General features: G+C 34.9%; 2 protein-coding genes across 2 annotated transcripts; both read right to left on the bottom strand.

Annotated features, from left to right (window-relative positions):
- Positions 1-243: 243 nt before the first annotated feature.
- On the bottom strand, positions 244-1396 carry LOTGIDRAFT_157200 (hypothetical protein; the record flags this gene model as incomplete). Its single annotated transcript, XM_009048969.1, has 2 exons — positions 244-1060; positions 1266-1396. The coding sequence occupies 2 exons, from the start codon at positions 1394-1396 to the stop codon at positions 244-246; spliced, it is 948 nt and encodes a 315-aa protein (XP_009047217.1).
- Positions 1397-3111: 1715 nt separating this feature from the next.
- On the bottom strand, positions 3112-4011 carry LOTGIDRAFT_157201 (hypothetical protein; the record flags this gene model as incomplete). Its single annotated transcript, XM_009048970.1, has 2 exons — positions 3112-3584; positions 3894-4011. The coding sequence occupies 2 exons, from the start codon at positions 4009-4011 to the stop codon at positions 3112-3114; spliced, it is 591 nt and encodes a 196-aa protein (XP_009047218.1).
- Between the last annotated feature and the right edge of the window lie 8433 nt (positions 4012-12444).

Here is a 12444-nt window from a genome sequence, read left to right on the forward strand (position 1 = left end):
TATCGATGTCATAAATATACATTGCAATTAAATGAACGGTGGATTTTTCAATAAATACAGTCTTCCAACATTCACTGTACCGATAGGATATAGAATTATAGAGAAACCATTTCAAACGACGTATTTACCACTTCATTCCTTTATGATTAAAGATATAAATCTGGAAATTAAAGAGGGTAAAAATATGTTTATAGATTTTGGTAACCAGGAAATTGTTATTCAACTTCATTTAAAACAAAAAAATTAACACTCTTCATTCTCTTCTTGAATAGTAAGGTAATCGAAATCACCAAATTCGTAGTTTTCATCTATGTTCAATTCTTTTCCGTCGTTGTAAGGATACATGATTCCTTCACTGTTTGGTGCTTTTCTCTTAACGAGATTTAGATAACTTCTAAAAACTTTCTTTTGTTTATCATCATCCTTTGGAATAACTACTCCATTGGTGAAACTTTTTACCCAAGGTTTCTTAAATTCATTCGTTACATCGAGTCCACTAGCTAATCGAATATAATCTTCTACGGATATCTTATCTTTAGAGTAACCCTTAAACGTTTTCTTTTCTTTTAAAACACCATCGGAAGTTAGAATGATATTGTATTTAACTTTTGGCGCTAAATATAAACCAAATATAATTCCACCATCACCGTAATCATTCTTTCCTTTACAATAATCATTTTCGGACACCAACCCACCTTCATATAATTTATCCCAATTGCTAGACGAAATGTATAAACTATCGGTATCCGTATAGTATATTTCAGGCTTATAAAATCCATCTATTACGCGAATGAAATTATTCATTATTTTTTTACTGTGAGATAAAACGAATGATCCCAAATGACTAGGTGTTAGTCGTGTAGATTTAGGAGGAATAAATTCTTTTTCTTCATCATTCATCTGAACTATATATTGACTATCTTTTACTTTTTCATAGCTTTTGACGTGTGAATCGAAGTTGGCTTTTAAAGTCGCTTCACTCCATAGATGTCTCGATGTATTTATATCCTTCTGAATAGATTTACCATACAACGAATTGCCTAATAATTTCATGCAATTGCTACCCACAATATTACCTTCTCGTTTATATTTATTTCTTAGATCTATCAGATGTTAAATGTCAGATGTTAAAACGTTGTGACAGAAACCATTTACGAATCTGATTTTAGTGCCAGTTTCCTTTTTACCTTCTTTTTTACTCGTGAAAGTGATTTTATCTTTAGCTGGTATGGGTTTGGAAGAACATGTTTTTGGGATATTCAAACCAGACTTTTAAAATAGCAGTTCTAGGTCTGAATTTCTGTTCATTAAAGATCTTGACAAATTCTTTATTTTCTTCCGGTAGAAATGGTCTACCACTTTCCGCTCTCGGATATTCGCTATCTAAATCCGCCATTGCGGAAGCGTACAAACCGTTAGCATCAAAGGTCATTAGTTTAGTACATTTAGTCTCGAATGAACCTCCGTTTTATCTTTCGTGCAAGCGCTATATTCTTTGAATAAATCAATTATATTATTAGAGTCACTTGCACTGTATTCACTTAATATATTACAAATTTCATCCATTTTATTCGTTTCAAATGATTTTCGATTTGCCGAAACTCTTCCTCTTTTAATACTTTGATAAAATATCTTATAAAAGGGTGAGTATGTGAGTAAACTTTTTCTACGTTTTCTTTTTCGGTGTGTTTCGGAACCATTCTAGTAGTTTCATACCATTCTTCTTCAATCATTTCTTTATCGTAATGATATAAATAATACCAACCCTTTAAAGATAAAGAAGGAGCTGTTAGATTATTGGAAATATTCTGAAATACAACTTCTTTCATTGCTTGATTGTATCAAAGAAGCTCCGAGACATAACGTATCTCTTTTAGCGTAAGGTTCCCATTCGTGTCTTAAAGATTCCCAATTATCTTTAGTGTATTTTGCAATATTAACATCCCCGATCTTTCTCAAATTCATTGGTAGATTAGATGAATTTCCCCATGCTGCCAAACTAGATGATTCGTGTTGATAGGAACATATGAAATTAATATTTTGCAAATAATTAGTTACCCTTTATTTCTTTCTGTCTTTTCCATTTTTTCTGTAAATCTTCATCGGTGAATGAATTAGTTAAAGGTAGAGACAGAATTCCCCTCGGCGTTTTTAAAGGACATTGTGTTAGTTTTTTTACGTTTTTGATCATGATCCACTTATCAAAACCGCTAACGTTATGAGCAATTAATGTTATTCTTTTTTGATCTATTTTTCCTAAACCTTGTAACATTTGATCGATACAATCTATTATTAGTCATGAGTTTGTTGTAAAATTCTTCTGGAATGGGATCTGTCGGCTTTAAATCTGGAGAGAGATTATTTATTATGTTTAACATTTTTCTTAGTTTTTCTAAATTAATCAACGTGCAAGAATAAGGTATGGCTTTATTTTCGTTATAGGTTTCGCAATCCCACGCGTATAAACAATCATCGGGAATGGTTGAAAAAACGTTTAGTTTTAGAGGTGAAACTTGCGTTACCGCATTATCATCTTTACAAGTTCTCCATACATTTTCATCGTAATTATCTTCTATTTCTTTAATGCCTAAGGTTTTGTTATTTCTTCTTATCAAACAAAATTTTTCTAATTCTTCAACTGTTATGTTCTTGTCTAATCTCGATCTTTCGAAAAATATAAACAATTTATTAAGATATGTATTTAAAATTTCTGTTTTCCTTTTAAATGAGCTTTCTGTTTTGATGTAAAACCTAAAGTAATCAAACCAAAAGATGAAGTTTGAACGGCAGTGAACGCGGCTAATACAGTTGGGACAATTATTGGAAGCTTTAATCCACCGGTTACGGCTGTTGCCACCGTTATCCCTACTGTTAAAACTGTGCTTAATGTTTTGATTCTACTCCATGTTTTTCTACATTAAAATTTGTTGAATTGTTTTAGTTTTTCTTTTAGTTCGTTTTGTTTTTCTGTCACCTAAAAAGGAAAAGTTATTTCAATTGAAAGTTTTCCTCGGAAAACAATATTTATTGGTTGATAAGATAAATCATCATCTAAATTAAAAATATTATGGGAATAAATAGTATAATTTGGAACAGAATATAATCTTATATTTACTGTAAATCCATATTTTTATATTCATACTCTTTTGATTTATCAGTATTATCAGAAATAGAAGCATCATCACGAGTCAATCTTCTAAATGGAAGATTGAAATAATATGATTCTTTCTTGAGAAACTTTTTTTCTAATGCGACTATATTATTGTCTTGTTTACAAACTATGTTATTAATAGTGGTTATCTGTTGTTGAATAACACTATCATCAATGTTCTGTATTTGTTGATGAATATAGGTTTTGATTTCGCTATAATCTATGTTTTGTATTTGTTGTTGAATATAGGTTTTGATTTCGCTATCATCTATGTTTTGTATATGTTTTTTAATATTTGTTAGTTCTTTTTGTAATTCAGTGTTAAGTTTAGTTTCCAGAGCATTTAATTCCTGTTGAAACGTATCTTCATTTTCATCTGGAATGCTATCTATTAATTGTTGAATGTCTAATTTTTGTTTTGCAATCTTATCCTCTTATTTAGATATTAATGAAATTAAATTTTGTAACTCAGTTTTGTTCACTACGTTGACCAATTCTTTTTGAATAAAACATTAATCTTTGTACCTCTTGTTGTAGTTTAGTATCATTAACAAAATTTTTATTATTTAGTTGACGTTTGAAGAATCTTTTCACATTACTTATTTTATCTTCTAAATGATTTTTATTTACTTCAATTGAATTTTTTTGTTCCCGTAAATATTTCTTGTGAATGGCGTCATTATCGTTTTCAGGAGACTTTAATTTAAATTAGTTATGCTAAAATTGTTCATATCTAAATCACCTTGAAGAGTGTCTCCGATTTGATCCACAAAGTAAGGTTTCGCTTTATTTATCCACGTTGTAGTGTTAGGTTTTTTAGTTTCTAAAGATAAAGAACCCAATCCAAACTTGTTCGCCATTTTTATTGAGTTAAATTTATTACAATTTCTTTGAACTGTTTTCCTAAACTCAACTGATAAAAAAATAAGTGAAAGCTGACCACAAAACTTTTGTCCCGGTAATTGAATTTGAAATGTTGAACATTTGATTGGTTTATTAGTCAATTGGATTATCTCTTCATAGGGTTCTAATCCATAAGAATCGAAGAAATAAAAGTCAGAGTCTTTGTACAAAGCAGAATGATGAACTCCTTTTTGGAAGTATGTATATTTGTTATCGCGTAAAATTTACCTTTCATATATTTCAGATCATTTATTTCATCTCTCATACAATAATAAAACGGTGATAATATTTAACTCATTCGCCCAAGTTGAAAGTTTGTGGTTGTATCGGTTCCATATGTATCGAGAAATTCATTCATTTTCAAAAGTCGGTTTTTTAAAATATATACGTAGTTTGTGTTTGAAAAAAATTGTATTACATTCTGATAAAACACATTCAATAATATTTTGAACATGAATTTAAATTGAAGAAATCGAAAATGCTTGTCTACATCTCTTAATCTTCTATCAAATTCTTCTTCATTCATTTTTTAAAAGTCGGTTTTTTGAAGTTCGTTTTGATAAAACCTTCCTATGATTTGTTCTTTGTCTTGATCGATTAATTCATATGTCGGAGGTGATGTGGTGTTTACTTTATCAACGATGAATATTTCGTTCGTCCAGTATCCAACGTAACCTTTTTCGAATTTGCTTTTATATTTGAAAATACGAACTCGATCTCCGACTTTAAATTTGGGTTTGATATTTAAATTCTTTATTTCATTTTCGTAGTTATGTTGCGCGTTAATTGACTTTATAATATTTGGATTACTCGAGGCTTGTGTTGGTGTGACACCTATAGATAAATGAGTTTTTTCATTGTATTCATCTACAACCTCTGGTAATATTTTAAAGCCATTTTTGATATTTCAATTCCGTGAACTTTTTGAATAATTTATTTTTCCTGTTCAATCTTTCTATTACCATAACTTCGTTATGCGTGCTGTAAATTTCAAACCCAAGTGATTTGATATTTTTGTTATAAAATTCACTTCCTTTATCTACCCACAGTTTTTCTGGATGTCGGTTAGATTGTTTCATAATCGTTTCAAATGCGTGTTTGACTGATAATCCCGTTTTGTTTTTCAAAGGAATAACCCATACATATCTCGTATATAAACCTATAACTGTTAAGCAATATTTAAATCCTCTTTCGACTGGCATATGAATTAAATCGGCTGACCATATTTCATCTTTTTCAAACACTTTAACTTGTATATCTCCTGAGTCGAAATAAGTTTTTGGAGCCTGAACGACTATCATTTTTATCCTATAACTTTAAAACCTTTTCCTTTCCTTTCTTCTAATCTCCTGTTTCGAAGTTCTCTTATTAGCTCCAATTCTTTCAACTCGTTAGATTGTTTCACTGTGTCGCTTATACTCTTTCCCGCTTCCGCGATTGAGCCGATGGCTTTCGCTCCGGTTGAAAGGAGTGATTTGTTTTTTGGAACAAAGCTAGTTACTTTTGGAATTATTTTTGAACCTAGAGAAAATATTGATGAAAAGATACCTACGCCCGAATAATCTTCGAATCTATGTTGTTCGTGTTTTAGAATTAAACTCATCCTATTTTTAAATGAATTAATTTAGTCTGTTTTTTTAAGAAAAAAAAGAGTTATCTCCCTTCTAGAAGTTTCTAGACTAAAAATAACATTACTTAAAACGAGGCTATTAAAAACCGGATGTTAAGCGAAACAGGGATGTTTTTTTATATAAGGGTATTTTTAATATGCTTTTTTGATGGAATGTAGGAAATTGATGTGTTTTTTTGTTGTAAGAATTTTATGAAATGTAGGGAATTTAGGTCTTTTTTAAGTGTAAGAATTTATGAAATGTAGGATGTTTTGCTGTATGAATTTATGAAGTGTAGGGAATTTAGGTCTTGTTTTTTGGGAGTTCATAGATTGGTTGCATTTTTCCCATGAAATGAAATGGAATGTGGAAAAATGCGACCAATCCATGAGCTCACATACTACTTTCATCGAAACTGCGTCAAGTTAGAACTTGTCCGAGATCTTATCAATGTCAATGATCACACCAAGTTTCATCAGAATCGGTTGAAAACTGTAGCTTCAATCCTGCTCACGAACTATTTTTAACAAATTTTGACGCGTTTTTACAAAGTCAAGGGCAATAACTCAAAAACCGTTCATTGAGAATGCGTCAAGTTAGAACTTGTCCGAGATCTTATCAATATCAATGATCACACCAAGTTTCATCAGAATCTGTTGAAAACTAAAGCTTCAATCCTGCTCACGAACTATTTTTAACAAATTTCAAAACCTTTTAACAAAGTCAAGGGCAACTCAAAAACCGTTCATCGAAAATGCGTCAAGTTAGAACTTGTCCGAGATCTTATCAATTTCAATGATCACACCAAGTTTCATCAGAATCGGTTGAAAACTGTAGCTTCGATCCAGCTCACAAACAATTTTTATCAAATTTTGACGTGTTTTTACAAAGTCACGGGCAATAACTCAAAAAACATTCATCGAAAATGCGTCAAGTTAGAACATGTCCGAGATCTTATCAATTCCAAGTTTCATCAGAATCGGTTGAAAACTGTAGCTTCAATCCTGCTCACGAACTATTTTTAACAAATTTTGACGCGTTTTTACAAAGTCAAGGGCTATAACTCAAAAACCGTTCATTGAAAATGCGTCAAGTTAGAACTTGTCCGAGATCTCATCAATTCCAATGATCACAATGACCAAGTTTCATCAGAATCGGTTGAAATCTGTAGCTTCAATCCTGCTCACAAACTATTTGTAACAAATTTCGACGCGTTTTAACAAAGTCAAGGGCAATAACTAAAATATCTTATCAATCTAAAGCATCACACCAAGTTTATCAAAATCAGATAAAAACTGTAGTCTCTATAGTGCTCACAAGAAATGTTGACCGACGGACCGACGGACAGGGGCGACGACAATATACGACCACATATTCATGTGGGCGTATAAAAATGAACTGAGATGTAAACTGAAAGCAAAATATCTGAGAAATGATGCATTTAGAAACAGAGCAAAAGAAAAGATTATTTTTAAGTTCAAAAACATTATAGAACATATAATTTGTGTTTGGCATAGGTTATTATTCAAAAACCAAGTTAAGGAATGCCAGGAGGACCTTTATGAATAGAAAAGCAAACGAATTGAAAGAGTAGCAAAAAATGCATAACTAAAACTAATTATCATGCTCAAATAAATGTTCACGGTCAGATAATTATAAATCTTTGTGAATTTGTTTCAAATGTCATAAAAAAACTTTTACAAGGTAATATTCCAGCAGAATCAGTTGTAAATAAAATGAACCCCAGTCCAATACCAGCTGAAATAAAGTGTCTAAACCAATTAGAAAAACACTTGATATCTAAAAACATAGTCTTTTTAAAAATAGTTAAAGTGTCGCCACAAAACGATAAGAAAATAGTTGGTGATGCAGTTTGTGTACCAAGTAATATAAATGAAATGACGAATGTTTTACCAAGATGTCAATCTGAGGATGAATTGATTCGAGTAAAGCTTAAAAAAAGCTGTCAAATAAGGGGCATTATGAGTTTCAGTCTATCACGAAGAATAAGGTTAAAAATGCACTAAATTATTTGAAATCGCACAATAATCATTACCATGATGTAATCTTAAACAATGATTGGGTTGATGAACAGAACTATTCTGGAACAGTGTTTAGCAAATGACTAGAATCAATATTTGATTTGATTTGAATATTTGATATTTTGAATTTCGTAATTCTGCGTTTCGTTTTGTGTTCATTACTGACCTCCGCAAGTAAAGTGGACAGTTCGAACTTGTTGTTTACGATGTTTGCAATTTCCGTTTATCAACTTTGATAGATTTGCTAAGATTTCACACGCTTAGGCTGGTCACAATGTAAGAAATTGTATTTTATTTTATTTGATAAGTTTAATGGATAACGTATATAGGTTTTTATACGTTTTATTGAATTATGAGAGATTTTCCTTTGTTTATTGAGGTCACGTGACATATCTAGGCCCAAGTTTTTATTTTTCCGACTTGTGGCTTACCTGAATGAATAATTAACTGACCTGTGCTTATTCCTTTATTGTTTACGTAATATTCCTGACCTGTTTTGCACATTTTGATACATTTCTGATGTTTGTCTAAAACCCCCATTTCGCCGATGTTTTCACGTCTGTATGGAACGCACTTTCCCCATAACGTTCCTATGTGTTTATTTTGCATTTAAAATTGTTTTGCATTAGACGAACGTTGTCTACACTGAATTTTTGTATCTTTTACAGCCTTTCACCAATTGGTTTGCTCGGTTACATTTCTGAATAAACTGGTTTAAACTACACGCAGTTGTAACTTTACACTGGCGTAACAGTGAAAGGATTTTCTACAGCACCATGAGCACCGTGGACAAATCCGAGGCAACACCAGCAGAGAAAGCATCACAGGATGATACATGTACCTCTGAGAAACAACGAACACGTAAGCTTACCGAGAAAGCACAACAGGAATATGAAACTTACGAATCTTTGAATGTGTGCAACAGCCGAAAAAGCACAGCCTTACAAAGATTTCTTGAAGTAGCCGAAGAATTCACTCAGTATTTGACAGGAAAAAAATACGACTGAAAGTCAACGAGAATAACGAGCCCATGAGTCAGTTTATACGAATGTAAAACTCTATGCAGACGAGGTTTTCCAAGAAATTGCCCAAAAAAACAATGAATGCCAGTAAACCAATATCATTGAAATCAGGAAGCTCTCGTAGGAGCAGATCGTCAGTAAATTCGTCCATCATAAAAATGAGGGCTAGAGCCGAAGCTACAAAATATGGAATATGCTGAAAGGGAAACCGAACTTAAGAAGGCAGGTGCAGAAATGCAACGAAAACAGATGGAAAATAAAGCCGATCTGGAACTTCTTAACCAACAGAAAGCGGCAGCTATAGCTAGTGCAGAGTATGAAGGCGCAATGGACGAACTTGGATCACAACGTGATATCGATTCCCTTACATGAAATTCCTACACAATATGAACAGGAGCGAACTAGACAATACATTGAAGACCAAAGAAATCGAACGTTCTTAGCTCCGAGTCTTCAGGACAACGCGATTCACAGGGATCCGTTTCCAAACGTCACTAGTACTCCGTTCATACCGAGATTCCACAACTCGCATGTGCCACCTCAATCAGCTCCAGAGCGTGCTTCCAGCATAATACTTGTGCCGCCTCCACACCAAAGTGATCCCGCGATAAACATTAATTTTTCGCCGTCTCAACCTCAAATGGACAATTTACCGTCTCCGTCTCTACCGCCGATGAACGTATCTTCGTCTCTTCCTCAACCTCCAGCTAAAATTGACAACAATGCTACTTTGAGCGACTTTTCACGTTTTCTTCTCAAGAAAGACCTTCTTATGTCACGATTTAACCGATTCAATGACCTGAATCATACGCCCTCTGGAAGTGAAGTTTCCAAGCCTTTACGATTTACAAGACATACTATTAGAGATTTTAGCAACAAAGGATAACCCAGTGTATGCGAAACTACTTAGCTACTTAGCTGGTGTGAACCCTATCGTAAATAGACTAACAGCATCGCTTCAAAACAAATGGAGAGATAGAGCAACAAGCTACAAGAGATCAAACAATGTACCTTATCCACCGTTTTCGTTCTTCGTCGAATTCATATCCGATCTTTGCAAGTACAACGATCCAGGATTCAGATTCGATCACGATCAGACAAATCATGTTCCGCATCCACGTGACAGGGGATCTGGACAGTCAAACCCGAAACCCCAACAACAACGTCAACGTAACATTACTGTCAACAAGGCCGACATCGATTCATCGGAAGAAAATAGCAGACCGAAGGAGAAACTCAAATGTGCTATTCACAAGTCGAATCATTCGTTGAATGAATGTAGATCGTTTAAATCCAAATCTTATGAGGACCGTCGTAAAATTATCAAGGACAACAACATTTGCTTCAAATGCCTTAATTCTACACAACATCGGAGTCGAAATTGCCCCGAACAGGTCCGTTGTCAAGATTGTGGAAGCTCAACTCATAGCACAGGAATGTATACTGCAGATGATCAGAATTCTCAAACCGCGAAACCGTATGGCGGGGAGAACCCAACAGAAACGAATGTGAGCGCGAATTGTTCGGATATTTGCAACGGTGACTTTTCCGGCAAATCTTGTGCAAAGATTTTTCAGGTTACTGTTTCGCACATCGACGATCCCGATAACCGATTCAGAGCCTACGCGATGCTGGACGAACAAAGTAATAGGTCGCTAGGCAGGACTGAACTTTTCGACAGATTCAACTTTTCGTGTAAATCCGAGGAATACACGCTGACAAGTTGTTCTGGAAAAACGCAAATTACAGGCCGCAGAGCAAATGGTCTTGTAGTTGAATCGTTAGATGGTCTAACAAAGGTGAAGCTACCCACCATAATCGAGTGCAACGGAATTCCCAATAACCGCAACGAAATGCCAACAGCCGATGTCGCCACACACCATAGTCATTTGCAAGATATCGAGTCTGAATTTCAACCTCTGAACCAAGATGCAGACATTCTGCTATTGCTTGGCCGTGACATTCCCGAGGTACATCACATATTTGATCAACGGGTTGGACCCCGTATGCACAAAGGACCCAGTTAGGATGGGTAATTATCGGAGATGTTTGTTTAGACAAAAGACATGTCACAACAAATGGGCGTCCATCGATCTTGAAACCGTGCCCAAATATTCTAAATGTATGAGAAAACATAGCGTTGAAGAACAAGCTAGACAACTTTGATTGCGATTCAATCAACCTTTGAGACGGAATTTTTGATCGAACCCAGAATGACGATCAACCCGGAACCTCCGTTGAGGACAAAATATTCCTTGAAACTATGGACAAAGAATTTCACAAGGATAGCTCTGGTAATTGGAGTGCCCCGTTACCCTTTAAGCCAAATAGAGAACAACTTTCCGCTGGCTCTACGCAGAGCGAAGTCTCTAGACCACAAAACGAGAAAAAGCGTGAACATTTCACTGACTTTATGCAAAATCTTTTCGACAACCAACATGCCGAACCTGCTCATACGTTGGAAGAAGGCACAGAATCTTGGCTTTTACCTGTCTTTGGGATCTATCATCCTAAAAAGCCTGACAAAATCCGCTGTGTATTTGACTCGTCAGCTAAATTTGGAAATATCTCACTTAACAAAGTTCTTCTTAGCGGACCAGACCTTAATAATTCCCTACTAGGAGTGTTACTTCGCTTCAGGAAGAACCGCATTGCTGCTTCTGCTGATATACAACAAATGTTCTACTCGTTTCGTGTTGATGAGAAACACCGTGACTTCCTTTGTTTCTTGTGGCATAGAGACAACGATTTGCAGAAGGAACTCATTTCCTATCAATGAATGTGTTCGGGAACTCTCCTTCGCCCTCCGTGGCCATCTACGGATTGAAAAAGTGCTTTGAGAACTCGGATCAAGACGTTCGCGACTTTATCAACAGACACTTCTACGTAGATGACGGTCTCATATCGGTCGACACAGGTCAGGAGATGATAAGCCTTCTGACACGTACTCAGGAATCGCTCATGAATGCGGGAAACATAAGATTACAAAAGTTTGCGTGCAATAGCGAGGATGTTATGGCAGCTTTACCCCAACAGGATCTTGCACATGATTTGAAAGATCTAGATTTAGACTCTGATACTTGCCCGCTTCAACGCAGCTTAGGACTTTATTGGAACTTAAGTACTGACATGTTCACTTACCGTATTTCGGACGAGATTAAGCCATTTACTCGAGGAGTCCTATCTACTCTAAACAGCATGTACGACCCGCTAGGATTTGTCGCACCAGTCTTAATCCTTGGAAAATGGCTCTTACGAGATCTTATGTCGTCATCTGTAGCTTGGGATGATCCACTTCCGGAAGAGAAACGTTTAGAGTGGGAAACTTGGCACAAGTCTTTTAAGACACTTGAGAACTTTGAAATACCTCGAATGTATATCCCTTCAATGCCAATTGAATCAACTCCGTCTTATGAGTTACATGTGTGCAGATGCCTCCGAAAAGGCAATTGGAGCTGTTGCGTACTTACGAGCAGTGCACGACAACAACCACAGTGATTTGGGATTCGTACTTGGGAAAGCTAAAGTGTCGCCACAACATGGACACACAATCCCAAGGCTTGAACTGTGCGTGTCCGTTCTCGCCGTTGAGCTAGCTGAAACTGTAATTGAGAACCTAGATCTGACCTTAGACGTTATCAAGTTTTATACTGATAGCAAAGTGGTTCTAGGGTATATTCATAATCAAACTAGACGATTTTATATATATGTAGAAC

Source organism: Lottia gigantea, assembly GCF_000327385.1.
Source record: "Lottia gigantea unplaced genomic scaffold LOTGIsca_13, whole genome shotgun sequence".
NCBI classification, from domain to species: Eukaryota; Metazoa; Mollusca; class Gastropoda; family Lottiidae; genus Lottia; species Lottia gigantea.